A 27,933-nucleotide genomic window follows, 5' to 3' on the forward strand; every position below is an offset into this window, starting at 1 on the left:
AGAGAGATTACTTGTAGCATAAATTAAAAGAGTATGAGTGATTCCAATTTGTCTTTACATTGAAATACCAATAATTGATGCAGGATTTTGGTTAATTCTTGCATGTTCGGGATGTGAAATTAAATAATTTTAACAACTTATTCAAGCCTGCGAGCAAAACGTTAAGTAAACTTTTACCGACCAGTTTTAGAATCACATAGGAAGCATAAAGCAGACACAAGTTTTTATTTGCTTTTAAAGTTACATGAATTAAGTTAGTACAAAAAATACACCGTTAATAATTAATCAGGGTAGATTGAAGTTAAAAGAGTCTTTGTTATATACACCAACTGTTTGTAAAGTTGTAGTACTCGTGTAACTTTGTGTTGCTTTCTTTATTGTCATCTGTCATTGTTTCTCCTCTCTGTTGTCTTTCCATTGTGTCAGGGATGGAATAGAGTTTGCATTTAAGTACCAGAATCCTCGAGGACCAGAGTTTCCTCCTATAAACTTGGCCTTCCTGGAAGTCCTGAGTGAATTCTCCTCGAAATTAATCCGCCAGGACAAAAAGACAGTGTAAGTACTTCAATCCAATTTATCATCAGCTAATACTCCAGCTTTTATATACCTATGTTCCCCTGCTCCACCACAGCTGGTAGCTCCACATGTTTGATTCGGCACAGTTTTTATGTTGGATGGCCTTCCTGACAAAACCCCAACGGGATTTGTGTCAAAGAAAAAGGATAATGCTATAAAATGCTGCTGCCTCCACAGCCACTCGTATTTGGAGAAGTTCATGTCAGAGTCGATGTCAGAGCGTCGGGAGGACGTGTGGCTGCCGCTGATTTCCTACAGAAACAGCCTGCTGACAGGAGGAGACGAGGACCACATGTCTGTTACGTCAGGCTCAAGCAGCAAGACCGGCTCAGTCCGCAGCAAGAAGGGTCGACCGCCACTCCACAAGAAACGTATTGAGGGTGAGCAGAGATGAAGGATTGCCCATTTTATTGGGGTGGCCTAACTGAACTTGATCTCTTAAAGGAGATGAGACACTTACTCCTGCTGCTGAAACTGAAATTACTCTGTTTGCTTCATATTCAGAGGAGAGTAGCGTAGAGGGCTCGTGGATGATGCGCAATGACACCCTGCAGACACCTGGGCACTTCAGACTCCTCAGCTCACCTCAACAGTCCTCAGAGAGAACAGACCAGCAGAGCACATGCCTGACCCAGACTCAGAGCCAGGATCAGAGAACGATTACGTACACAAGTGGGTTCATGCACATGTTGTCCGTAGGTGCACATGCACATAGAAACGTTAGCCCAGTTTTTAAAGTTACAAGACAGCAGCAGAACTAATGGACATGTGTCTTCGTTTGTCCTCAGTCCTCAGATGCAGATGTCATGGCTCGGCCAGCAGAAGATAGAAGAGGTGAATAGGAAGGACCGAACAGGCATGAAATTACATCAAGTCTCGCAGCAATCAGGGTGTCCGGCAGACTGTGTAAGTGTGTATTTTGCTCATAAACCGTAAGCGTACTGTGAAGACGTTGGGTAAAAGTGGAAACACAAATTCTGTCCAAACCTTTATCCACCCTAAAAGTCACAGTAACCAAAATATCGTAACCTGGCATTCCTTTCAGGCGTGGGCTGATGGAGGATGACGCGGAGCCAATCTTTGAAGATGTGATGATGTCATCGCGGGGCCAGCTGGAGGACATGAACGAGGAGTTTGAAGACACCATGGTGATCGACCTGGTCAGTTATAAACTATTCATTTAGTTGATACGAGGTTTCAGGGGTTTTTTCTCGTTCTGGTTGTGACATGGCTTCTTACAAAATATTTGACCTTTTACAGCCACCTTCAAGGAACAGACGTGAAAGAGCGGAATTAAGACCGGACTTCTTTGACTCTGCAGCGATGATTGAAGACGAGTCGGTAAGTTATGATTTGCCAACTAAATATCAAAAAGAAAACTGAACAAAATAAAAATAAAATAGTAATAAGTTAGCCTATAGGTAATGAAGGATAAGAGGAGAAATTAAGCATTCAAAAGCACAGAAAAACTGATTTAAAGAAGTCCTTTCTCTAACAAATTTCAGCTTCTGTTTAAAATATATCTGATTGGCTAACATTTCCAAGATATATAATTTTTTCATACGTTACACTCATGTGCATTAATCACAGATTATAAGCTTATGTCTTCTATGTCATCTGTTTATGGTTACTTGTTTTTTGTTTTTTTTTACTTCAGCTGAGCACTTAAAGTTTTTTATGTAGTTTTATTAATTCAAACAAGGGCTTTCAATCTAACAATGCACACACAATATTATGACATATAGACATGCAGGTTTCACTTATAGATGTTCCACAAACAGACTATTTAATGATGAAAAGTATTATATTAGTATTTTTAAAAAATAAGTACTGTAAATTTGCACCAGCGGATTTCAGTTCCTGCTTCTAAGAAGGTCAAATCCAAAGCCAGAGTAGAGGTCAAATAGATGCATTTCATCAATCAGCACAATTGTTGGATGGATAGTTTCTGAAAAGTTGCCATTGGAACAATAACACCTGTTAACATTTGGAATATTTTTACCAAATTCTGGCATCAAAGTGTATTTTAGTTAATTCTCGTGGTAATTAAGAACTTTTGATCTTAGAAATGGCTAAGCAAACCAACAATTTTAAGCATCAAAATCAGTTTCACTGATTAAAAATTAATTAAGTTATTCTGAAAGCATTTTGGCTTTTTCACAGTACAGACATAAAGGTGAGATTTTAAAGTCCCTGCATATAAAGTGAACTTCAGTAGCAAAAGAGCAAACACTGCCGCACTTTTTATATAGAGCATGTACTTTTTCTTCTTCTTCTTTTTTTGGGGGGGAAGGTTTTCTGACTTTCTCCTCTTCATTGTTCCAGGGATTCAGCATGCCTATGTTCTGATCTGGAAACTGGAAAAGATCCTAAGATCAGGATGCTAATCAGGAGTAAACGGAAGAGGAAGGTTTAGCCCAGATCACCTGCCAATCAAGACTCGTAAGATGAAGAAAAAAATCATTTTTGAAGTACTTTTCTTTCTCTGTAAGACATGATGGAAGGATGCTTTTCAAGAGGATCTTCTGAAACTGCAGGATCTCACCTGGAGGCAAGGATCCGCCCTCTTCAGTCAGGCGGATCGGAGGATCCACAGTGTAGTCTGAACTATTCAAGAGCCTTGTCCTGCTTGTATTCTTCCTCCTCTTCCTCTTCAGCCTGTTGGTTTAGCATTTGTTAGCAGTACCTCTGATGGCGCTCTGGCTGCATAATCCTGCAGCCGGCCGACAAGTACTCGCAGTTTTTACAGCCCTCCCCCCTCGCCTCCCCCCGTTACACACATGTACAGTTGTTTGCTTCGGCTCCCAGTCTGCAGCGTAACACTCTGTACAGCCCCCACCCCCCTCTTTTGGTGTTGCACTTCACCCCATCTTAAATCCAACTAAATGTTCTATATCTTTGCTCTTAATACCACCCACTGCCCCGTCTCCTCTCTCTGCCATCTCTGAGTCGTCGTATGTGTTGGTGCTGGTGCGTGATATGCGTGTGAAGTGTTGGTGGTGACCTCGGTTAGGCAGTGGGATGTGCACACAGAGGTCGACAGCTGTACACCGACCTGGAGGACGTGATGCAGCTGCCGTGTGTGCATGTGGTGTCAAAGCAAAGAGAGAGTTGTGTTATTTAACAGTGAAGATGCACATCTGACCGACCACGGAGAGAATCCACACCTTAAATCTTCTGCACACACAACCCTCCAACCCCTAAATAGCGGCTTTTTGAACTAATTTTAAAAAAGTTAAAAAAAAAAAAAGACATATTTTCAATTCTGTAGCTTTAGTACTAAAGTTTTAAATCAAGTGTGTTTTTGTTTTTGTCTGATGTTTGTACAGCTCTTTCTTGAATATGTACCTTGTTTGTTGCCAAATTGTGGCCTACATACTAAAAAGTATATTCTAGCCCCTCCCCTCCACACCTGTAAGTCATATCCAAGGGATACCGATGATACCAGCTTCCAAGCGCTGTAGGTCTGATTGCAATCGTTTCGCAGTTCACTCTTCAGTTTGTTCATTTTACAGGTGAAAACATTTTGCTACCTGCAATCAGTGTTAACAGACTCAGAAGATGGAAAACTTGTTGTTCATATCCAGTGCAGTGATGGATCTTTATGTATGACAGATTTGTTTGAATGTGTTTTGAATGTGTTCAGCCATGCCGCCACCACCCCAGTTCAATATTTACAACCTTTATTCACTGGCTGGTTTGCAGTCCTGTAAAAATCAAAGACAATTGGATCTTTTCTGCAGTGCAGTTGACATCATTTGCCCCAAAATACTGTAAAAGCCTGTTTGTTTTTTTTCTGTGAACCTAAATTCTTTTTAATAAAATAAAATCTGTAATCAATTCATGGGCTGGTGTCTGTTGTTGTCAGATACAGTTTTCCACTTGTGTGTTTAATGTGAAGAATGAACAGTTAACCTTCCTTAAAACCACAATATGGATTTCTTTTTTTTAGATTATTGAATATATTAGGCCTTTGTCAGAGTCCTAGTTTTATATCTTATAGGTCTTCTGAATAGGCACACATTAACCGAAGGTACAATATATAGACAAGTCTTAAGCCACCTGAGCATGACTTTTTTGCCCATTCATCTAGAAGAGCATTTCCGAGGTCGGACCTGGATGTTAGACGAGACGTCCTGGCTGACGGTATCCATTCTAGTTCAAGCTGAAGGTGTTTGATGGGGGTTGAGGTCAGAGCTCTGCATGGGTCAGTCCGGTTCCTTCACATCAGACTCATCCAACTATGCCTTTATGGACCCTGCTTTGTTTAGTAGGTTACAGTCATGCTACAATAGAAAATGTGTCTCCTCAAACTGTCTACACAAAGTTGGAAGGATACAATTGTCCATAATGCCTTGGCAAGCTGAAACGCTAAGATTCACTGGAACATAGAGGCCAAAGCCAAAACGGTGACCAAGAGCAAGGTTATTATAGTTAACTAAAATTTGATTTAAAATATTTTAGCTAACCCATATCCTTAATTTTAGTATTTGATAGTTTAGTAAAAATGTTATAGTTTGCCTGATGAGGTATTGATGGACACAAAGTTGACTATGGAAACTGAAACTAAATTAAATAAAAAACAGAGTCAAAATGTATCGATTAAGTGTAGTTCATCAATTTTGTACACAGGCTGGCCCTCAGACTTTATGCCCTTTAAGTCGTTGAAAACTGTGACCGGTTCAGCTATGACCATTTACCCTTAAACTATGAGACTACACCAGCTCCATCCCATTGTGTGTCTGTTGTGGGAGCTGGATCTGATCATGCACACTTAAAAGAATGGCTGAGATTCCACTAGATATGATCCAGCGTCTCTGGCAATAATGACTTTTAAAACAAAGAAAATGAATAAACACGCAGAATATTGAGGCCATGATTTATTTTACAGATGACAGTACAGAGCCTGCCACAGAGAAAAGGCACAGTTCCTGTTGGTAAGGACGTCTCCTTGACCTAAATGGAGGACATCAAATGCTTTAGGTGCCTTTTGAAAGCACCGAACTGTAAAAAAACTGATATATAGTATATGAACAACTCTGAAAACATTGCACATGATAACAAACTTTAGTTTGTTTGCATTTGCTGCTAACACTAAATCTCTGGCCTCTTAGATAGCCATATCAACAGTAGTTGCCAATATGACCACTGTGTGTGACTACGGGGTCATTTATTTCAGATGTTTTTAGGGATTTAATATAAACTATAAAGTAGTAAAGATACACATTCTGATTTTGTTGCGAGTGCTCCAAATACAAAATCAATTATACTTAACAGAAATCAGGAGTGATCTTCACTTGCTGCTTTCAGTGGAGTGGTAAACTAAATCTAATAGACAGGCTCCCAATATCACGGGGTACCGTTAAAGGTGGGTGAGAGAAAACAGTGAAAACTGAGTTTGCTGATCTGCTGTCTGCAAAAACCCCCAATTTCATTTGAAATGTAAAAGTCAATACAAATGCCTTTCCATAGCGTTAGTGTGGAGAACATTTTCACAGAGGAATGTTGGCATGCTTCTTCCAGGGGTTGACCTGCTTCTTGCTGGCTAGCACCTCTAGATCTTGGCAGATCTTTTTGCGAGTTGTCGCTGGCTCGATGATGTCATCCACAAAACCTAAAACAAGCACAGTCGGATAAAGATGTACTCGGTTTGTTGCCGCATACACTGTCAGCAGATAAAGAGCAGGAACAGTCAAAAAAAAAAAAAAAAAAAAAAAGCAGATTTACCTCTGACAGCAGCTGGGAAAGGGTTAGCAAACTTCTCCACGTATTCAGCCTCTGCTTCTGCCTGGTTCTCCTTTCCTCTGAAGATAATCTGAACGGCACCCTGAGGAAAAAAAAGAAATTAAAACTGTAAAAATAAAGGAAGCAGAGAGAAAGGGACAAACAAAAAACCTAGAGGTAATGTGTACCTTGGCACCCATGACGGCGACCTCAGCTGTAGGCCAGGCGTAGTTCACGTCTCCTCTCAAGTGTTTTGAGCTCATCACATCATAGGCTCCTCCGTACGCCTGGGATGCAAAGACCAAAATAAAAGGATTAATTCAGCAACAAGCAGCATTTCAGACAGTAAATGAATGCAGATGTAAAATAATCAAAACTGATAAAATGCTAAGTTAGCTGTTTGTTTTTTTGTAGCCGATTCAGACAAAAGATTCCAGTGAAATTATTACAGAGGCTTTTATTCTGAAAAAAAAAAAACACTGGGGTGTTGAGTTATCATCACTGCTCGCAGTTCAACGTGGCAGTGAACTTGGAGGTGCTTTTTGTAGGCAGGGCATTATACAACAAACAGCTGAGCCAGATGTGCAATAGAAACCTCACACACCTTTCTGGTAATGATGGTTATTTTTGGGACTGTGGCCTCTGCAAAAGCAAAAAGCAGTTTGGCTCCGTGTCGGATGATGCCTCCGTACTCCTGAGCTGTGCCTGTTGAGAGAAAACACAGCAGTTCTATTGGATAGGGGTTCAGACTATCAGATTTTCTACAGGTGGTCTGTTCAGTCTCATCCAACTCACCGGAGAATCACTGGTCGTTAAACTAAACCGATTAAATCATGAACTTCAGCATGGCAAACATGCCCTGCACATAACTGCAGCCTGTGTGTACATGCATGAGGATATTATCCAAGAATACCTGGCAGGAAGCCTGGCACATCCACAAACGTGATGATGGGAATGTTGAAAGCATCACAGAAGCGAACAAATCGGGCTCCCTTCACTGAGGAGTTGATGTCCAAACAGCCTGACAAACAAGACAAGTACAAAATGGATTGAATGGATTGAGGGTTTTTTTTTTTTTAACTGTTAGTTATTCACATATTTTTCTTACCTGAAGCTACTTTGGGCTGATTACCCACAATGCCCACAGTGCGTCCATTCATACGGGCAAATCCCACCACAATGTTTTTGGCGTAGTTGGGCATGATCTCAAAGAATTCCCTCTCATCTACTATCTGATTAAGAAAAAGAACTTTTTTTTTTTAAACACACACAAAAAGGAAATGAGATGTTGTGGTACATATTAGAAGGTGTATGTTTGTGCGCATACTGCATGAATTATGTCCAACATGTCGTAGGCTTTAGTTGACTCTAAAGGGACGATGTTGTCCAATGATGGTACCAGACGGTCGCTGAAAAACAAATGAGACATCAGACAAAAAAGGATGGGATTTGTGATTAGTTCAATGAGGGCAAAGGTTACTGCCTACCTAGAGTCATGGGACTCCCTGATAGGTGCGGGATCCTGATTGCTAAGTGGCAGGAAGTTGAAAAACTCTCGCAGGTTGAGCAAAGCCTCAATATCATTCTCAAAAGCACGGTGAGCCACACCTACGAAAAAGCAATAAGACATTTTAACGAGAGTTTCTCTCAGACGAGTTAAACACCCTGACTTGAGCAGTAATGCTTGATTAGATTTCATTTGCTAAACAGATTTAAAAAGATGCTGTGAAAAAGTCTTAAACCACCCCTCATTTCTGTATATTGTGCTGGGAAAATAGGCAAAAGAAACATGCAAACAAGAATGAAAACTGCATAAAGCAAAAGCAGGTTTGCACAATTCTAACAAGCCTGAAAGTCAATATTTGGTATGACTACCTTTATTTTTCCAACACAGCATGAACTTAAGTAAGGTTTCTTTAAGTAGTCTTCAGAATTCCTGAAGGACATTCAAAGCTCTTCTTTGGATGTTGGCAGCTTTTTGTTCAATTCTCTGTCAACATTCTCCCATACTCCTTCAATAAGGTTGAGGTCCAGCTTCCATTGTGTGTTGGCAGGGATCACTGTTGTACTAAAAAATGAAGTTCATGCCAATCAGATGCTTTCCAGATGGTCATGTACGATGGATCATGAACTACATTCTTTTTCTGTGTTCATAATTCCATCAATCCAGACAAAATCTCCAAAACCACTGGCTGAAATTCATCCCCAAACCACGAAAGATCCTCCACTGTGTTTTACAGATGGCTGTAAACTGTGTCAGGTCTCTTTTTTCCAATTTCTTAATGACTTTCACATACAGTTTATTTGCAGCAAATAGTTTTTAGGCCTGTTATTTCTTGTTTTGTTCTACACTTATTCAGTTTTTGGAAATCACTTCTTAGTGCAAAACATAGAATTTTATGCATGCCAAAGTGTTTAAAAGTGTTTAAAAAATTCACACACACATTCACACACTGGTGATGGCAAGCTACATTGTAGCCACAGCCACCCTGGGGCGCACTGACAGAGGCGAGGCTGCCGGACACTGGCGCCACCGGGCCCTCTGACCACCGCCAGTAGGCAACGGGTGAAGTGTCTTGCCCAAGGACACAACGACCGAGACTGTCCAAGCCGGGGCTCGAACTGGCAACCTTCCGATTACAAGGCGAACTCCCAACTCTTGAGCCACAATCGCCCCAAAGGTGGAAATGAAGGGTGGCTCAAGACAGGCTCACACTGGTAAATATGACAAACCTAAAGCCAGTGCTGGTAAAGCACCAGTGATTGCTACAGCTTAGTTTACAAAACTCTTCAACATCCACACATCTAAAAAGAGTCTGACCGGACACGGTGGTATGAGTTTTGGCTCCACCAAGCTCCTCCTGAGTCACATCTTCATTGGTGACAGACTTGACAACATCAGGCCCTGTGATGAACAGGTATGACGTGTCCTAAACACACAAACACAAATGTTTCTGTGCTTATTGGAATTGAATGCATCTCTTCTCTAAACACAAAATAGCATTTGCGTGCCAGTTTGGAAATATTTCAGGACTTTTTCATATTTCTTGCAGCTTAAATAGCATAAAACTAATATTTTACCTACAGTGGATTTTACTGTGTCAGCTACATACCTTAACCATGAAGGTGAAATCTGTGAGAGCAGGAGAGTACACGGCTCCTCCTGCACACGGACCCATGATGAGGGAGATCTGAGGGATGACTCCTGAAGCCATCACGTTCCTCTGGAAACAAGAACACGTACAGTGTCAGAAATACGACACCAGCTGTTGATGATGAGTTTACGGACATGACTCCCGCCATTTATGTGGAATGTTAAACCGAAAAGAATTTAGGGCTTCAAGCTTCTGAGCTCAAAAAATCGTCAGGTGCAAAACTTGACATTTTAAAATTGATTTACATGAAAAGGTCTGCACAAAAATATATAAATGAAATACCAGGAATATATCTGCATATCCAGCTAGAGATTCCACTCCTTCCTGGATCCGAGCTCCTCCAGAGTCGTTCAGCCCGATTACCGGAGCCCCGACCGTCATGGCCTGGTCCATGATCTGACCACAGATTTAAAAGTGGCACATCAAATGAGGAAATGACCAAAGACAAACACACCCATACAGATGCTAACTTGCTCACAGCTGACAAACACGATGTTTAATGTTACTGTGAAACATCTGTATACCTTACATATCTTCTGTGCGTGAGCTCCAGACAGACTTCCGCCAAAAACTGTGAAGTCCTGCAAAAAACACAGAGTGCAAGACAAAGAGATTGTCACATAAAATCGAGTTGCCACGTATAGTTTTTCTGTACAATGAATGAACACTGTACCTGACTGAAAACATAAACGAGCCTGCCATTGATTCTACCTCGGCCTGTCACAACGCTGTCACCGGGGAACTATGAGAGAAAAAAAATGATCAAAATTCACTGAAAATGTCGCAAAATAAGAAACACGCTGCTGCAAGAGGTATTTGTGCACGACCTGATACCTTGTTTCTGTCCTGCTCCATGCCGAAGTCGGCGCAACGGTGTTCCACAAACATGTCCGTCTCTACAAAGGATTCAGGGTCAAGCAGTAGTTGCACTCGCTCCCTGGCTGTCAGCTTACCCTGGACCGCATCACAATGGTAAATTTATTACAGTCATGCATCAGATATGTCACCGATCAGAAAGTTTGCCTGCCACACTGCAAAAGCTATGGTTTTGAAATGTCTGGTTGCTTTAGATCAATGTTTCAAGTGTTGCATACCATAAGCAAAGCTGCCTCTTTATAGGAGTTTACTTCCCTAATTTGTCAGGTCTTATTATTTAATCCCTTACCAGTTTGTGAGCTGTTTAATTGTCAGAGGTTTATCCCAATCTCATAAAATAAATCATTACATATACCTTAAAAACATTTGTTATTGTGAAGTTTGTTGTTTAAATAAAATTAACCCTTTCAGGGCTAAAACAAATAATAACAATGATAATAATAAACTTTTGTTTAAGAGGTGTGAGAGAGACCAGCAAAACAAACAAGCCCCTGCGCCTGACATTTAAAGCACCAACCTCCTGGCTGCCAATGCATTTGAAGCATATGATATTATACAATTAAAAGAAATATGTGTTAATATATAAAACATAACAGCCTCGGTCTGCGATAGCTGATTTTACCCTTTTATGTTGTGCCTCTATCCTTTGCTGACCTCCCCCCTGCAGTGCCGCCTCTCGCTTCTGGTCAATCCTCTCTTTAACGGACAGGTGGCTGACGGAGTACCAGCGGCACGACCGATGCAAACTCGTCTGCGGTACTGTTACCGATACTGCGCCATATTTTACTCGCGCCACGCTCCTTAAGGACACCTTAAAACCATTTATCAGTCCGCAACTGCTTCGAGCAACACTGATGGCCGCCATCATTGCTGTTCGTGTAAGCTCTTCTTCTTTAGTGTTTAATGTCTGTTGACAAGCCAGCGTTGGGGCGCCACCAAGTGGAATGGAGTGTGGCTCGGGAGACGATCAATAAAGAGGGAGGAAAACCCCTTTCTGAGCTTAATTTTAAGTTAAACATGTTTTTTTTTCACATCTTACTTGCTGTTTGTTATATCCGTTTACTTCAATAGAACTGTCAGGGGATTATAGTGCATACTAACAAACGATCTGCTACACTGTTCTTATGTATTTCACTAAATTCATAGGAGCCATCTGTCAGTATCAAAACACTAGGCCTGCAGAATCTATATAGTTCTGAACTATGCACTAGAATCAGGAAAGACTGAAACCATTGAGCTATACTTGTAAATAGCACAGTTTTTGCTCTTTGCCTTTATATCACCCCAAACAAATGAGGTTTTATCTTAAGATGTGCCGAAGCCTTCAAATACTCCTGAGATGTGTCACAATAACATCTGGAATATAACTCAGTAATTCCATCATTTAATTTAAAGGATTCTTAAAGGGGCCTTTGTGTTTAGTTTGCATGTCTGAGTGACTCTGCAAGCCTCCAACTCCAGTTCAAAAATAGGCATGCTAGCTCAGCTGGTGTAGTTGTGGATGTGAAGGTGAATGGTTTCCTGTCTCTAAGCATCAGCCCTGCAATAGACTTACAAATGTCCTCTTGCTATAGATGTGTGGGAGAGAGTGTCCTGCTTTTCTGCATTATTGTGTGGCATGGGAGCTTCTCTGTGGTAGAGAGGAAGGCTCTGCTGAGGGTGGTGAAAGCTGCATAGACTATTGTTTGTAGCAGCTGCCCCCACCACCACCACAGACGTCACCAGCAGATGCAGGGAAATTGCCTCCTCTTTCTTGAAAGACTCCCCTTCAGGCAGGAAGCTGTGATCTAGAGCAGAACCACCAGACTAAGGAAGGATCTTTTTCCCAGAGGCTGTAAGACTTTTAAACTCTGCTGGTGCTCTGTAATCTCTGCTACAGCCAGAGGTAACAGATGTGATAAATCACTTGTGTCTTTGCACTACCCTCTTCACATGTTTGTTTTATGTCTTATTTGTACTTAATATTTCCTATTTAAAATAATAAAAAGAAAAACCTGACATGATTGCAAATTTTAATTTCAGCTCATGAGAATACATGTGCTGGAAATACAATGAAAACCCTATAAATCCTTAAATCCTTTGCCCGATAACAGCTGGGATAGACTCCAGCCCAGCTGCAATCCTGACCTGGATGAGCAGTAGAGAATGGCTTCTTAAAAGCTCCCCCCCCCCCCCCCCCCCCCCCCCTATTTCCAGGTGTATCCCTGAAACCCCAGAATAAAGTATATATTTTATATTTTGACATTTGTTCTCAGATTATTTATATAGTCCACTATATTAAATCATATGACACATAGATGTCTATACTTGCTCAAATGCTGTCCATGCCCCAAATAGGGAAATTTTTGTGATCTTCTGCTGCCTTGAAAAACAGATGACTTGAGGATTTTTGGTTTAGTTATTTCAGTTTAAATCCCCATTTGTGTGCATATTTTTTACTTCATCTACTGCAGCTGTGAGCTGATTTTTCTTTGTCGTGTTTTATACACTTTGCTCAACCTGGGAAAATAATGTAGTTGGTCATTATTTTCTGCAAGTTCTAGCACAACAGCGGGCGGGGAGTCAAATGATGAAATTTTGACCAATAGCGAAAGGGGGGCGAGCTCGTGCAGCCAATCAGAAAACAGAAAGTCCTCGCAACAGCTGGTGGGCAGGAGCTCTGCCCATCTTGGATGTCATGTTACAGGGAGTTTATATTGTAAAGCAGACCTTCCTGCCAGCTTTAGCGCTGTCACTCTACAATTGCAGGGTTATTTATGTCTCAACCACGAATTTGAAAATAATGAATTCACAAAATACATAAAAATTATACCTGCCCTAAACGTAGTTTTTAAGCGATTCCAAAATACGATTTAAATACAAAGTGGCATTTTTCTCTTACCCCCAACTTCATGATCACCAAATTGCATGTCAAGTATAACAGTTAAAATAAGTTGTAAATCCACCTTTTCTGTTTTTGTTTTGTTAATACATGTCTCTTCGAACAGTTACATACGTTTTTTTTAACATCTTCATATGCTCTGCACCTTGTGTATATGCGCATTCCCGTAAAACGAGGAGACAAAACAGTGAGATGGCACGACAAAGAAGAAGTAATTTGACATGAGTCTTGTGCTAACACCACGGGTGTACCAAAGGTCAGTCATCTTTGACATATTTTGTATTTTTAGCTATATCTTTTCTGACTCGACTGAGTGTGACACTCTAACCAATGCAACCCTGTTACCCGTATTACCAAAAGAAGATATATATTTTTTAGTTTCCTTCTTTTATTTATATAATTATATTTCTCCAGTGTCCAAAGATACAGTCCAGTAACTGTATCAGTAATGACAAACATAATATATCCTTTCAGTCATGTTAACTTGAGAACCCGGTTACTCCAATTTTAACCCTCTTACATGTAATTTGTAATAAAATAATAATGCCTATGAATCAGCGTTTATTTGCGAATTAAAAATGTATTCTATACATATATGAAAAAACTGGTAAAATTCCCAAAAATGTAAATTGTTATGCATAAAGTAGCCCCGTGCTTAAGGAAGTTTTTCCACCCTCTTATTAAAATAAAAATACATTTTAAGTAGCGTGTTGCTACGTAGTTTATGACCAATTATAATCGTTACAGTGAGGAAATAAAGCGATGGAGGACACGGGAAAGGCGCTGCGGTAACCACGGTAACTAGTGGAAATCTCGCGTGATGATCATGCCTGTCGATAGGGGTTTATACGAGGAAAAGTGGAAAATCGAATGATTGATGCATTTGCAAAACGGCAAGTTAGCTATGTTTCGGTCACCTCTCTCCGAGCATTACAGCAAAACGTACCAAAATTGCAGAATTTTTCTTAGCCGGTCGCATTTTGCTCCTACGTGCGACGTATAAAGCCACCCAGGGGGGTTAGTGATACGGTTGACTCTTCGCTAGCTAAATCGACTAGCCATGCTAACGCTAGCTGGTTAGCTTTGTTTACATCAAGTGCGCGCCTGGAATCTGTTAACGGATTTCTGACCCGGCGAATTCATGATCTCGCCAGTCCGTTGTTCAGTTAAACATCGACGAGGATACTGGGTTGTAGAGTAGATTGGCTCTATGGCTATCATCGATGATCTCTTGTGCAAAACGTCCGGCTGATGCAGTAAGCTAATGTTAGCTACGTAATGCTAACCTTTTAATTATGGGTGATTTGCTCATTCGAGTCAGCGTTTGCCCTTAGACTTTGTTGGAGATGAGTATAATTATAACTCTAATAGGTCCGAATTAACAGGAACTGTAACTGCGATATGAAAGAGTTCGCTGGTTAAATGTAATGACTGCGAACCGGTGATGCTAACCTTAGGTAGCCACCTGCCAAGCTAGCTAACGTGCTCGTTTAGCGATAACCGCCTCACCATGGTCGTTGTTTCATATTGTATATATTACTGATTCATGATTAACATCTCTTTTGACACACTGGAGTGACTGATTGTTGCGTCGCTAGAACAATTTGCATCCCCTCCATCACCCTGAGGCTGGGCTCTCTTTACGTTGCGACGAGCCGCTGGATTTTTTTCCTTCCTCGGACCGTGTTTCCCTGAGGCTGCGGAGCACATCGCCATGAACCCGGTTAATGCAACCGCTCTCTACGTGTCTGCCAGCCGGGCCGTGCTGCAGTGCGACCCGCGGCAGCCTCATTCCTTCGCAGAGATGTACAAACTACTGCCCTTCTTCCGAAAGTCCCTCGCATGTCTTGTCTGTGGTAAGTGATTTGAGAATATTATAGCAACACAACACACTTTCAGTCCAGCTTTAATGTTATTTGCGACACTGTATTCAGTTTTGAGCCATACATTGGCTGAATTGTATTAAAAAATAATTACCATTAATATTGACTGAAGTGTCCGTGGGTGTGCGTGTGATCGCAGCAGTTGTGACACGATTTGTCGCTCTTGTCTCCGTGGTCTCCTTGGCAACCGAGGCTGGAGCACCAGTCATCCGTCCTCTTGACAAGACAGATGACTGCTCCGTTGTTGTGCCTGCTGCAGAGCCATGTGTTTCTTATTCATGCTTTATTTACCAGCCCGCTTAGCTAGTGGAATATATGAGCTGACACAGCTTGCACTGAGGAGACGGGCAATATTGACAGCTATGCGCGACAACATTTTTGACCTTTCCCTATTATTTGACAGTGGTTTTGCTATGCTTAATTCTCCTGTGAAATATTCAGTCAGAATTACATGTTTGGTTATGTAAGCAGTAAATATCAATAATATTTCTGTTAAGCTCATTTGGTTCTTATTTGCTTGGTGCAGATATGGTTCTGGCTAGTTCAGTTGATATCTAGATTCCGAACAAGTCGTTGATAAATTGGTAAAAGTTCATTAACTGAACTTTTTATCAAATATTTTGATACCAACTTAATCAATTAAGCACTTGTTCCAGGTTTTTCACCTTTATGAATTGCAGCTTTCTCTGATTCATTTCACTTTGACTGGATCATTTTTTTGGGTCCTTGACTGTTGATCAGACAGAGCAGGATATTTTCCATCTCTGTGATGTTGTGGTAGTGATATATCATTATAGGATATAATATATGCTTATGCTGCTCCCTTGTCACATTTTTAATTTGGCAAAGCCGGTGCCTTTCCTGACCCAACCCCAAAGGGATTTGACTTTCCAGCTGGAATTGAACTGGGGACCTTTTGCTTGCCAAGTGAAAATCCACTATGCTATAGTTGTTAGTTTATAGCTGTTGTTGCTTTAAAAAATCACAAATGTATCTGTAAGAATTATAATTAAGAAATGGTTATTGTAGCTAATTGAGAATACAGCTGTTTCTATAAAGCTATGATTACGTGAGGTGGAGCTGAGTATAAATGTCTCATGGCCAGCTATATACTGTGCCATAGTAACTGTGCCTTTGTTCAAAGGTACTAAACAGGTGGATTTTTTTTCTCATTTTTTTCTCAGGTAAACTGCTTCAGGATCCGATTTCTCAGACACATCCAGAGTGTCAGCATTATGTCTGCTTGGGCTGTAAAGGCCAGAAAATGCAGATAAGGCCATCATGCAGCCGTTGTAAGGACCACTCCTCCTTCCAGGAGAACAAACAGCTCTCTTTACTGGTGCAGTGTTACAGGAAGCTCTGCTTCTATGTAATTCATTCACCGTTGCTGTTGTGTGTCAGCAACCATGTAGGAGGGTCTCCAGAGGTAATGGCTTTGCTAGAAGAGGTGCTATTGTCGCACAAAGACGAGATGGAAGACCCAAGTCTAGTGCACGAAGATGTGAATCCCTCAGCTCCTGAGTCCCTTACGCCCACAGAGGCACCACCTGCTCCTGCAGAGCTCTCAGCTGTACCTCAGAGCTCTTCCTCTGATCCTCCCTGTTTCAACGGACACAGGAATGCAATGGAGACGTGCTGGAGGATGTAGATCCCTCTTCTCCTGAGCTGGAGGTATGCGAGCTGGTAGAGGAGCAGGCACAGGCAGGCCTGTCTGTATCCAATACCGGTTGTGGAGGACTGGAACTGAGTCTGACCACTGGACGTTTAGCCCCAACACCAGGCACTGTGTGCTCACTCAGGGATGGGGATTCAAGTAGCAGGGAAGTGGAGGAGGGGAGGTGTTGCTCCTCAGTGTGGAAGAGGTGTTACAGACATTGGATCCCCTTCAACCTGGTCGAGACTCTCTTCATACACAGCCGGTTAGGACACATACTCACACACACACAGCTATGGACAGAGCACACACTCAGATGTACATACAGCTGGATGCAGCTCACAACTACACACAGATTCAAACAGGCAGGACTAATACAGTGGCAGGCCATGGTGCTCACACACATACATCTTCCTTTGACCCTCCTTCAGCCTCCAAGCCCCCACCAGTCCGCCTTAACCGCAAACGATCTCATTCAGAGAGTGACAGGGAAAAAGTGAAACCTCTCCCGATTGCTTCTATCCTGCAGGGCTCTTCCTCAAACTCACACACTCCTAATCCCTCTCACACATTGCACACACATCCACCCGCCTTCCCTAACAGTACCAGCACACACATACTCATCGCTTCCCAACGGAGCACCTCCTAAGCCCAGTCGACCTGCGCCGAACCACAATAAAGGTGCCAGGAAACATCCGGAGCCAAGCCCTAAGAAGCCACATGTCAAGGCTCGCACTGGTGGCGCTTCCAAGACAAAGGAAAGAAGCAAAGACCAGCGGTTGATGGCAGGCTGCCTGGTACCTCCAGCACCTGCGAGGCCTCCATATAAGAAGCCAGTGGAGAAGAAGGGCTGTAAATGTGGAAGAGCCACTCAGAATCCGTCTGTGTTGACCTGCAGGGGACAGCGTTGTCCCTGTTATTCAAACCGCAAGGTAAAACCATTAATCTATTAAATGAGCACATTATACGCTTAAAGATTAATGCTGTCATTATGTGAGTTTGTGTAGATTGTTCATGCTGCTATTTTATGTGTTAGTGTAAACATATGACAACGATGTTTTAGTACTTTTGTTTCTAACCCAAAGAAAACAAGTAATGGAAAAAATAGATGATGTATTAGTCTGCTGTTAGATGATATATTCATGATATATGATATATATAAATATTCAAACTTAGTAAAGGCAGGTTTTTGTATTCTTTTGTGACAGTATCAGAAACTGAGAGCTTTGCATCGTTTGTGCCACACTGGCCCTGTGTAGCTAGAGTAACGCTGTTGTCTGTTTTCTCTGATCTTTCGCAGGCATGCTTGGACTGCATCTGTCGAGGTTGCCAGAACTCCTACATGGCCAATGGTGAGAAAAAGCTCGAGGCCTTTGCAGTGCCAGAGAAGGCCTTAGAACAGACGCGGCTTACGCTTGGTATCAACCTCACCAGCATCACAGCAGCCGCCGCCCTCCGCAACCCGGCAACCACCAGCATCCGCGCAAACACCCTCCTCAATGTTGCCACCGCAACAGGGACCCCCGTTTCGACAGCTTTCCTGTCCCCCAGCCCCCCACAAGAGCCCAACTATGAGGAGAGCCTCGAGTTGCTGATCGGCTGAGAGGCTGGGACTCCAAAAATAGACAGCATGGTGCTGATAGAATGTGACAACTCATCATTGTCTGTCAGAAAACGTGTACCTACCCCATTGAGGGGAAGGAAATCTAAGGCAGCTATGGGTCTGTCCTGTCCTGTAATCTGCTTTCCTTCTGTGTCAGAAAATGCTGAGTAGTACGACTAGCATGGGTGTGCCAAAGCCTCCTGTATTGTGCCTGTGTGCCAGTGTTTATTGTTGCCTGTCTCTAGTTAACACTTAAACTCGGTTCTTAGGCTGTTCTGTACATCACAGGTGCTTTTTTTTTTTTCCATTCATAGACCAGACATACTCTAAGAGGCAATAGAAACTTATCACAGGTTTTGTTTGTGTGTACACTCACAAGTATTCGAGTATCTGTGAATCCCCCCTACCCCCCACATTTGGTGCAACAACAACTACATCATCATCATATCAAGGTTACAGCATTTTTCATGTTTGAGTATTAGTCCTTAAGCTTTAGAAATACATAATTTGTGTCAGGACAGCCCTTACTAATCTTTAACCCTCTGTGTGTTCACACCATAATTGTGAAGGACTCTTGTGACTTATATATGTAGATCGTATGTCTCACACAAGACTGTATGCCTTTTCTAGCTCATTAATTCACTCAATCCAAGTACTGTCGGATGTTAACGAATTTGTCTTAATGAACTTGACTGATGCAGGCATTGTACAGGCAGCAAGATAATGTCAAAGCACTTGGCTGGTTCCACAGTTTGTGAGTGTAAGTGTGTGTGTGAGTGAGTGTGTGTAAGTGTTTGTGTGTATGTGCCTGGTGAGATTTACTGTAATGTCAGTGGGGAGGCGGTTGTTGGGTTGTGAGGACTTAGTCTGATTGATTGGCCAAATTACAACTAAAACCGTTCTTAGCATAGCAATAGGAGCACCAACACGGAGGCTCCCAGCTCCAGTGCACGCACACACAGTTGTTTACAGTATTGCCGTTTTAGACTTCAGCTGACTGTCTTCAAAAACAGTTACTGTTATGCTTTGGTTATGGGATTGTACATGACTCTGTGTGTATAGATAAACCGAAGCCATAGGTCGTCATTTACAAGATAAAATATGCTCTGTCCATGGATTTTTTCCCCCACACACTTGTAGTGTTCAGACTGATCGGAGACCAACTCAGAGACTATTTTTGATACCAAGCGTTTAAGATTTGGTACCACTGTCTTTCCTTTTGGTTAAATCACAATGAAGCCCTCCCATAACTCAACATGCTGTGTTGTCCGCGTTTGTGTTTACTGTCTCGGCTGTAACTACAATATGTTTGTTAGTCCAGTCCAGTGACCAAAAAGAGACTGCAGGCCACCCACACACCTTGGTGGTTCTTTATTGGCAAGAAATTAGGTCATATTATAATCCGCCTTCTATCTTCCTCTCTGTGTGTGTGTGTGTGTGTGTGTGTGTGTGTGTGTGTGTGTGTGTGTGTGTGTGTGTGTGTGTGTGTCAAAATGTATTTCTTTTGGGCATTACTTGAACCCTGATTAAGTTTTTGGTATTGATTTTTTTTTTTAACTGTAAAAACTCTTGTTTGGGGAGTGACTATTATTGCTGAAACATTCACTGCCATATTATGGAAACATGTACTACAACATGAATTAAACGATAGTTTTTTACTTTTTCAGTATTGTCTTAAAATTTAATTAACCATGAACGTCTTCACTAACATTTATTGGCAATCCATCCAGTAGTTTTCAGGATACATGTAGTGATATAGTATGTGGGGATCACGATTTGTGTTTTACACTTTAGTGTAAAAATGTGTTGGAAAACACTTAAAATACAGTATAATCTGACACATCTCACATATTAGAATATCATGAAAATTCTTTTTAATGGTAATTTATTTTAATAGTGCGGGTTGCTACTAAAACTTGCTGCATCAGTGAATGAAGGGATTCATTTTTGTCACTGCTGAGGTGTTCCTGAAGATCAGGTTATTTCATAGGAGCCTTCAGCTCATCTCTTGGGTATGCTATCTCCTACCGTTCTCTTCTTCCTTCTGACAATACCCCTGCGGGGTTTGGGTCAGGCAAGTTGGCTGACGAATAAGTCACAGCACTGACATGGTCAGCAAACTATTTTATAGTCATTTTGGAACTCTGGGAAGATAAGCCCTGCTGGAAATGAAAATCTGAAGCTCCATAAAGCTTGATTGAAGCATGAAGAGCGTTAAAATCTCCTGGTAGATCACCACCAGATCACTTTACACCCCAAATCGTCACAGACCACATAAAGTTTTGAGTGGACTTAGAGCACCTTGGATTTTTAGTTTTTCCAGACTTTAGGATCTTAATTTTCAAATAAAATGCAAATTTTACTTTTAGCTGAAAACTTTGGACCACTGAGCAACTTTTTAGCTCAGGTAAGTTCCTTTGATTCCGATGTGATTTGATATTAGGATTGAGAAAGCTGTAGTATCTTTCCAGAAGACACCTGCACGTAGTGGCTCTTGATGCGATTCCAGCCTCAGTCCAACACTTGAAGTTTTTTCACCGTTTTCCCTACTTTTTCCCTTACAATACACTTTCTATCAATAGGCTTTACTACAAAACTCTGTGAACCTCCAGTTTTTACAGGAATGACATCCTGGCTTATCCCTTTTGTAGAGAGTATCAATGATTATCAGATCATGACTGTCAAGTCAGCAGTTTTTCCCATGATTATTGTTGGGTGTACTAATTCTAAAGGGTGTTCTCATTTTCTGAGATACATCTGTGTTTTTGTTAAGGCATTGAGAACTTCAGAATCCCTTCATCTCTTTAATACCACATTGATTCGCTAGATTGCACAGCGATGACATAAACGAGTAGGAAGTTTCATTCATAATATTCAACATGTAAAATCTTGTCAGAATTTTTGATGTAAGACCTCTCATGTGCCCAACATCACTGCCCTTTCCAGTGACTGATAACTCAGCTGGGAACTGTTTCACCTGCAGGCAAAACGGATTGGTTCAATAGAGGGCATTCACGCGTGACATTTAAATCTCTATCTATTGAATGGTTCCAAGTGCACCTCTATCCATCCGAATGCAAAACATAATCCATGTTTGCTGCCGTACATCAAGCTTCCATGAAGTTTCTCAGGCTTGAAAACGGAATTCATATCCTGCGTTAGGTTGACCAATTAAAAGGTCACTGATGGATTTATTTCGATGACATTATTTCCGGAATGTCATACATGACCCGCGGTCCCGAAGAAGTCCTTTTGCTATCCTTACAGTCTTTTCTTCTCTTCCAGTCCCGTTCCATCCGACTGCCACTTATGTTATCAAGCAACATTCTGCTTCACCTCTGCTCATGCCTTTTTAAATTTCAGTCCTGGATGCTTATTTTTAGCTCACGAGGAAGGCCCCAAAGTAGTTTGCCCGACCGTCCATCTCTATGACACTAGCATTGCTAACAGTAATGAAGAGGCGATCTGCAGGCTGTAGAAAGGCAGTGCCAGCCTGATGCAGAGAGAAGAGGCCAGGCTCCTGACCCCGGGGCCAGCAGACACTCCTAATCGATTTCATCAGTAAGATAGGTGCCGTGTAGGAACTCATCTGTGGGCAACACCAAAAAGAAAGAAAACATGAATAAAGCATGGCATTATATATCAGCACATATCACTGATTTGTAAGCGTTCTACCTTTCGGTTTAAATTTACAGGCTATACTGACTTAGTTTCATTTTATCCTGATTGACACTGAGGTTATTTAAACCAACTCAAACTCAAAGGAAATCCTGTAAGGATATATGCATCTCAAACAAGAGCAAATAAAGTAACTTAACACTTGAAGGCTGTGAGCTTTAAATGTTCTTTAATGTATTTGAAAGAAAAAGGAAGTGTGTACTTTTAAGAAGCCTTAAAGGACACAACACTACTTAACGGAGGGACAGAGATATAGATATTGGAAGAAAACTAAGTAATATGGTTAATGATTTCTTGGATTAAAAGGTTTAGCTGCCTTTTTAATTCCATCTCTCACTTGAACATCATGAAACCATATTTATTCGCTAAAACACTAATAGTATAATTTCTAATTATAGCTATAGCTAACCATCACCAGTTATCCTTTAATAAGTAAAAAAGCTTTGACCTTCTTGTAGATATACTGGACAAGCTGAGCTCCTTGCTCCTCTCTTGTTTCCCCGTCCATCTCCCCCATGGACGGGAGTTTGAAGTAGGTCTGGGCGTAGATGTAATAGAGGCCTGCTCTGGGTACCAGCAGCTCTCCTCCTCTCAGCTCTATGTTCTGCAAGAAGGACAGGCCTCTCTGGCCTTCCCACACTCTGATGCGCTCTCCCAGGTACCCCTTGCTGCTCTGTAAACCTGGAACAGCTACACGCGCATACAGAAAGTAAGACATAGTATATATGCATAGAAAAAGCACTGAAATACAAAAACACTTAAAGCTTCAAGACTGAGTTTTATTAAACACTGTTAAAACAGTAACTGCTAACCAAATTATAAACAAATGTTCATGACATGTACAGTGGGTAAGTAATGTTCACAGATGTGCCCACAGACCAGCAGCTATCCACAACTGCTTCTCTAATAGATTAAAATAATGTTCAGCCATGTATTGGTGCTGCATACTGTGGAACAATTATTTTTCCTCTAACATGGTGCCTAATCTAGAACTACTAAACCACTATTCAATAAATTAGACTGTCAAATAAGTCGTGCATCAGTCAGACACCTGCACCACATTTGAGTGGCTCCCTCTAGTGGTAGCATGGAAAAAAATAAGACAAAGTAATGCATGCTCCTAGCCTGTTTCCCCGTCCTCCCCACTTATTTACTGCGGAGATGTTGTTCAGCACAGTTATTAACATAAAGACCGCACCGGTTTTAATGCACCTTGCTGACCTAACATGCAAAAGTCCTGGGTGGGCTGCATCCGGCGTAAAAGTCCACGCCAAATCAAAAACATGCAGATCCCTCCACTGTGGTTGAAAAAAAGAAGATGAGCTCGCCATTTTTAAAGTTGCTTTTTTGAAGAGTCACAATGAAGGTACAAATGTGATTCTACACATAGTACCTTTAAAGTGAATTCCTTTCGCATGCTTCAAAGCTTTCCTTTTACATGCTATTCCTCTCAGCGGGTCTGTGTACACTGGATCTATAGTCCATTGCATACAATGCTTGGAAAGTATCTACGTGGGCAATATATGAGCTTTTTTTCTTTTTCATTTCTCAGACAAAGACTAATGACTCATCTCAAAAACACCATAGGAAACTCCAGGGTATGAGAGAGCGGTTGTACAAGCCCTGACAGACATGTAGGTGTGAGGAGGTAACAAAATCTGAAAGGAGCCTCGGAAGCCTGGAAGCAAAATTCTTAACCTATGGCCTTGAAAAGGTAAAGCAGTGTGCACACGTGTTATGTGTTTCAGGTGTTTGTTATGCATTTCAGAATCAAATGTAACTGATAAAATGATCCTCACTCTCTGAATTTGGAGGCTCTGCTGATGAGACAACACCAGTCACATGTGCACCAACTTTGGGAAGAGAGACCCCTGTGAAAAATGAAACAGAATACACACACATACACACGGGACATTTTCAGTGTAAGAAGCCATGCGTGACAGTGTGATTGACATTGAATGGTATGGTTCTTACTTCTCTCTGGAGTAGGTATCTGGAATCTTTCAGCAATCTTCTGACAAAAACAAAACAAAACAGAGGAATAATAAGAGAGGAGGAAGTGAAAGAGATTACCAGTTATGTAAAATACAAACATACAGAATCACTAAACTAACGCAATCAGAATCAGCAAGGAAGTCACCACCGTGAACCCCTCAGTACACAGTCTGCTTTAACCCAGCTGCGATGGCAGATGTCCTTTTTAAGGACTTCCAAAAGTGAACAATCAAAACAGTCAAATTAGAAGTAACCAACTCTATCAAATTTCAGCTGAACAAAGATCAATAAAAACCTTCTTTAAGTAGTAGTGGACCTGTTGCGTGACCTGCCAGCAGGGGTCGCTCTTCTTTTCTGCCGCGTCCAGGAAGTTCAGATTCGGGTTTACAAGACAGGACATGCTGCTCCTGGAAAAACTCTCCTGCATCTATGAGAGTAAAACAACAAGTAGAACAGGGTGAAACTAATCAGACACATGTGCAAATTCTTCTTACCTACCAACTGATCTGTAAATATAAAAGTTGAGGCACTGGGTATTAGGTTACATGTTCTCCCGGTGTAAGTGTCTGTGGCATAACCATCATTGATATACATGGACTGCGCACATTGGCTTCAAAATACCTGTTTTGGACGCAGCTCCATGAGGTGAACAACAGTGCTTAGAAGGCTTTTTAAAAAATTAACAGCTTTAAGTCTGCTGTAATCACCATAAGACATACTGCGTGTGTATGTGCGTGCTTGACAATTTGCTGGAAACATCATTACAACTAAAAACATAATGTCAGCAGGCTGCCCTTGCGCCACAGGTGTGTCTGAGCGGAGACGTGTGTGTGATTCCCGTGATTATGATATTTTAGAGGCGTTTTCAGCTCGTCACAATGTCTACCCGTCTCTGAAATGCGTTGCTTTAGGGTGTCACAACCCATTTCCTCCAATTGTTTAATGTTATCTCGCCCCAACTTTCTTCGCTCTCATTGTCCGGCGCTGGGTGCAGAAATTCCCGCAGGGATTATTACGGGACTTTTAGGAGTAACCTAAATAACCTTTCTAAATTTCTCTTTAAAAATAGATATTCCCAGCGCATTTATTTCTATTCCTTGTTTATTTATGAGGCAATTAAATCAAAGTGGTAAAGCAATTTTAATGTTTTTCTGACTATATCTGCGGTCCACAGGTCATTTGGAGTTCATGTTTTAATATGCAGTTCCTCTGTCCTCGATCATACTTATCTTGTTCCACAGGTATGAGCCGCATGCCTCAATGAAGATCTGTGTTCTTAGTAAGCTTAGCTTGTTCCCATGAAGCATGTCAGGACACCATGTTTGACGCCTCTCACTCACTCTCATGCGTTCCACGCAAACCAAACGCATTTCTTACCGTGTTCAGGACTTTGTTGAAGTACATAAAACTGACGGCGACCGCGATGGTCTGGAGGAGGACTGCTGCGAGTAAGATGAGCCCCAGACTCTGGACAGAAATGGACATGGCCATATCACACAACGACTGAATTCACCAAGAAAAAAAGTTAAGGATCAAGAAAGCGCTTGAGTGAGGCAGATCAAGCTCTGTTGCATTTCTTCTGTGTAGGACAGAAAGAGAGAGGGAGGGAGGAAAAGTGTGCAGGCGTCTGTAGGTGGAGCAGAAGGGAGGTATGGAGCATTACAACAGCCTCAAGATGTCACTGTTATTAGATAGAAAGGGGCAGGGAGCTGCTGCACATGCAACTTTAGGATGCCTTCAGTCAGTGTCGGAAATGTCAAAACTTGCTTCCTTTTTTCAATAAAATCTCCTTTTTGTCCCACTTCAAACATTTTTTTTTTGCTACTAATAAAGTCACGTACTGTTATATTATGATATAATAAAGAAGGTCACAATCACAGACAGAAAAGTATGTATATGCTTAAACCATATAAAACTATATGCAATCTTGAATTAGTTCAAAATAGAGCCTAAAAATTCTTTCTTTGCATGACTCAGAATAGCTTTACGACATTTAATCCCAGTGTCCTCAACTTCACCCATATTTCACAACTCAATAAATCTGTCACTGTGTCCAAGAAGCAACTAATCAGTGCATTTTTACAACTTAATTCCCCAAATGTGGGGATAATCGAGGACAACATGAAGGCCCTGGAAACAGTCAGCCGTAACATGTATTGTGGTTTATGTAGCCATGAAGCAATTTTGTTTTGTCTCTCTTTTATGATAGAAATAAGTTATCTTGGTGTCTAACTGTTAAACAGCTGCAGGTGAAGTCAGTTAAGGAACCTTGGTTTGCAGTTATCCTCTTGGCCTTGCTTGCGTGTTGCTTGATGAAGGAAATAAAGCGGTTATTGTTAAAACATGTGCTGTATGTCACATGTGTCGCAAGTAAGAGACTGTGCAAAGCAAATCAAAGCAGCAATAGGCTAACACTGTGAGATAGTTTTGGATAGAAGTACTGCGCAGGTAGCAGATCATCAGCATCTGAAAGTAATCTCCTTCCTGCTATTGTGTGGTGATCTGAGAGACTTCTATTTGATTAGTGCTGAATGACCTGCCATTTTTAGGGCTTCTGCGTACCCACATAGTATTTGTCACAGGGGAGTGATTTAATCGGGAGAATTTAACCTTGAGTAGTTCCCGTGCTTTCATTCCATCACCTCTAACCCTTGCTCTATTGTCAGTGTCAGGAAGTGAAAGTGGGGCTGAAGGAGTTCACAGCTCCAGGATGTGAGTGACCCTCCCAACAATCAAACGCTGAGGGAAAGCATGCAAAGCCCATTCAAAGCCGCACGCATGTAACTTTAATCTTCACACGTTTGCACATCACTGAATATTTCCCAGCAGGTTGACTAAAGCAGGCAGCACCAAAGTACATTCAAATATACTCAGAAGTTTAAATGAGGATCGCAGCAGAGATTAAAATATCAAAAATGCGGAAGGCAGAGTAAAGACTAATGTGATTCCCAGGCTTGTCAGAGAGAATGAATGGAAACGGTGAGTGATACCTGAAGACTATTTGGCCTCAGGCAAGCCAGACGACACCCTGAGAGACATACCTGTCAAAACTTCAACAGCAAACATGCATTTAAACATGCATTTTTATCAGCCTTTTTCCATTTGTCTTATTGTTATTTCTTCTCCTTACCTTGAGACATTTGGTGACCTTTGACCTGTGTCAGCTATTTTCTCATGCAGGTCTTGGCTAGCTTTAATCCTCTAGCAATTCGATGCCTAAAGGAATAGTCAGACATTGTGGGAAATATGCCCGTTTTCTTCAATGAGTGTAATCAGTAGTTTCACCTTCTTGTGATCTCTTTGTATTTCTATTCATGAAGGTAACTCTTGAGTGTAGACTTGGACAATGATACATCTACTTGCTCCAGCGTGATCCTGACTTGGTTAGACTGTGGTAAGGAGTTTTTCTTAACCAACGAAAGAATTCAGCAATAATCCACTTAAGCTGTCTTCCTGGTCTTTTAGTGTTGTTGGTGGGGACAACTAAGCAGTAGAGTTTGCACAAACCAAACAGTAATAACAACTAATCACTGTGCAATCGACTGACAATAGCTGAAATACTGTGACATTTGGCTGCTATATCTCATTAATGAGTATATTTAATTGCTTATTTGGTGTATTTATATATGTATTATATGCTATATTTATGCTTATATTAATATTCAAGGCATATGAACAAGGAACTTGCTTTATCTGATCATGTAAATGTTTGTCAGTTAATTTTCTACTTCGGAAAAGCTCAACAATTAATGATCATGTGGAAGATGTATATTTATATATACTTGTACTTACTAACCTAATTTATATAAGTTACACTTCAACTATTGTATTTTTAGTCAGTTCTTTATATGACATTTGTTGCTGTATAATTAATTAATTTGCTCATTTGGATGTAATTAATTACTGGT

At 41.3% G+C, this 27,933-nt stretch overlaps 3 protein-coding genes, 1 long non-coding RNA gene and 1 pseudogene across 7 annotated transcripts; 3 read left to right on the forward strand and 2 right to left on the reverse strand.

The window, feature by feature from the left end:
* Positions 1–429: 429 nt before the first annotated feature.
* LOC146552703 (cohesin subunit SA-1-like) lies at positions 430–1,437 on the forward strand. Its single transcript, XM_085258085.1, has 4 exons — positions 430–555; positions 754–956; positions 1,081–1,248; positions 1,365–1,437. Exons 2-4 carry the CDS (start codon positions 776–778, stop codon positions 1,403–1,405), a joined length of 390 nt encoding a protein of 129 aa, XP_085114211.1. The 5' UTR covers positions 430–555; positions 754–775; the 3' UTR covers positions 1,406–1,437.
* Positions 1,438–1,443: 6 nt separating this feature from the next.
* LOC146552704 (uncharacterized) lies at positions 1,444–2,916 on the forward strand. The gene is made up of 4 exons (XR_014890045.1): positions 1,444–1,482; positions 1,622–1,736; positions 1,837–1,917; positions 2,902–2,916. It is a non-coding gene; the product is annotated as an uncharacterized LOC146552704 (long non-coding RNA).
* Positions 2,917–5,441: 2,525 nt separating this feature from the next.
* On the reverse strand, positions 5,442–11,212 carry LOC146552705 (propionyl-CoA carboxylase beta chain, mitochondrial-like). The gene is made up of 15 exons (XM_085257742.1): positions 10,954–11,212; positions 10,290–10,409; positions 10,129–10,197; positions 9,980–10,036; positions 9,738–9,851; positions 9,414–9,524; positions 9,122–9,230; positions 7,788–7,908; positions 7,628–7,709; positions 7,409–7,532; positions 7,214–7,321; positions 6,905–7,005; positions 6,489–6,587; positions 6,304–6,403; positions 5,442–6,190 (listed from the first exon to the last, which is right to left on the reverse strand). Exons 1-15 carry the CDS (start codon positions 11,197–11,199, stop codon positions 6,069–6,071), a joined length of 1,683 nt encoding a protein of 560 aa, XP_085113868.1. The 5' UTR covers positions 11,200–11,212; the 3' UTR covers positions 5,442–6,068.
* Positions 11,213–14,067: 2,855 nt separating this feature from the next.
* LOC146552706 (E3 ubiquitin-protein ligase MSL2-like) lies at positions 14,068–19,795 on the forward strand (annotated as a pseudogene).
* A 1,925-nt stretch (positions 19,796–21,720) lies between these two features.
* LOC146552707 (tumor necrosis factor ligand superfamily member 10-like) lies at positions 21,721–25,699 on the reverse strand. 4 transcript variants are annotated; one of them, XM_085257478.1, is made up of 6 exons: positions 25,403–25,699; positions 24,342–24,452; positions 24,005–24,041; positions 23,830–23,901; positions 22,479–22,720; positions 21,721–21,941 (listed from the first exon to the last, which is right to left on the reverse strand). In XM_085257478.1, exons 1-6 carry the CDS (start codon positions 25,514–25,516, stop codon positions 21,732–21,734), a joined length of 786 nt encoding a protein of 261 aa, XP_085113604.1. In that variant the 5' UTR covers positions 25,517–25,699; the 3' UTR covers positions 21,721–21,731. The 4 variants fall into 4 exon arrangements, with proteins under 4 accessions (XP_085113604.1, XP_085113602.1, XP_085113601.1 ...); XM_085257476.1 differs by having other exon boundaries at positions 24,005–24,044; XM_085257475.1 differs by having other exon boundaries at positions 24,321–24,452.
* Between the last annotated feature and the right edge of the window lie 2,234 nt (positions 25,700–27,933).

This window comes from Mchenga conophoros, linkage group LG19, assembly GCF_057382185.1.
Source record: "Mchenga conophoros isolate Kocher_MC1m ecotype Shallow Benthic linkage group LG19, M_conophoros_male_GT1.1, whole genome shotgun sequence".
Classification (NCBI taxonomy): domain Eukaryota; kingdom Metazoa; phylum Chordata; class Actinopteri; order Cichliformes; family Cichlidae; genus Mchenga; species Mchenga conophoros.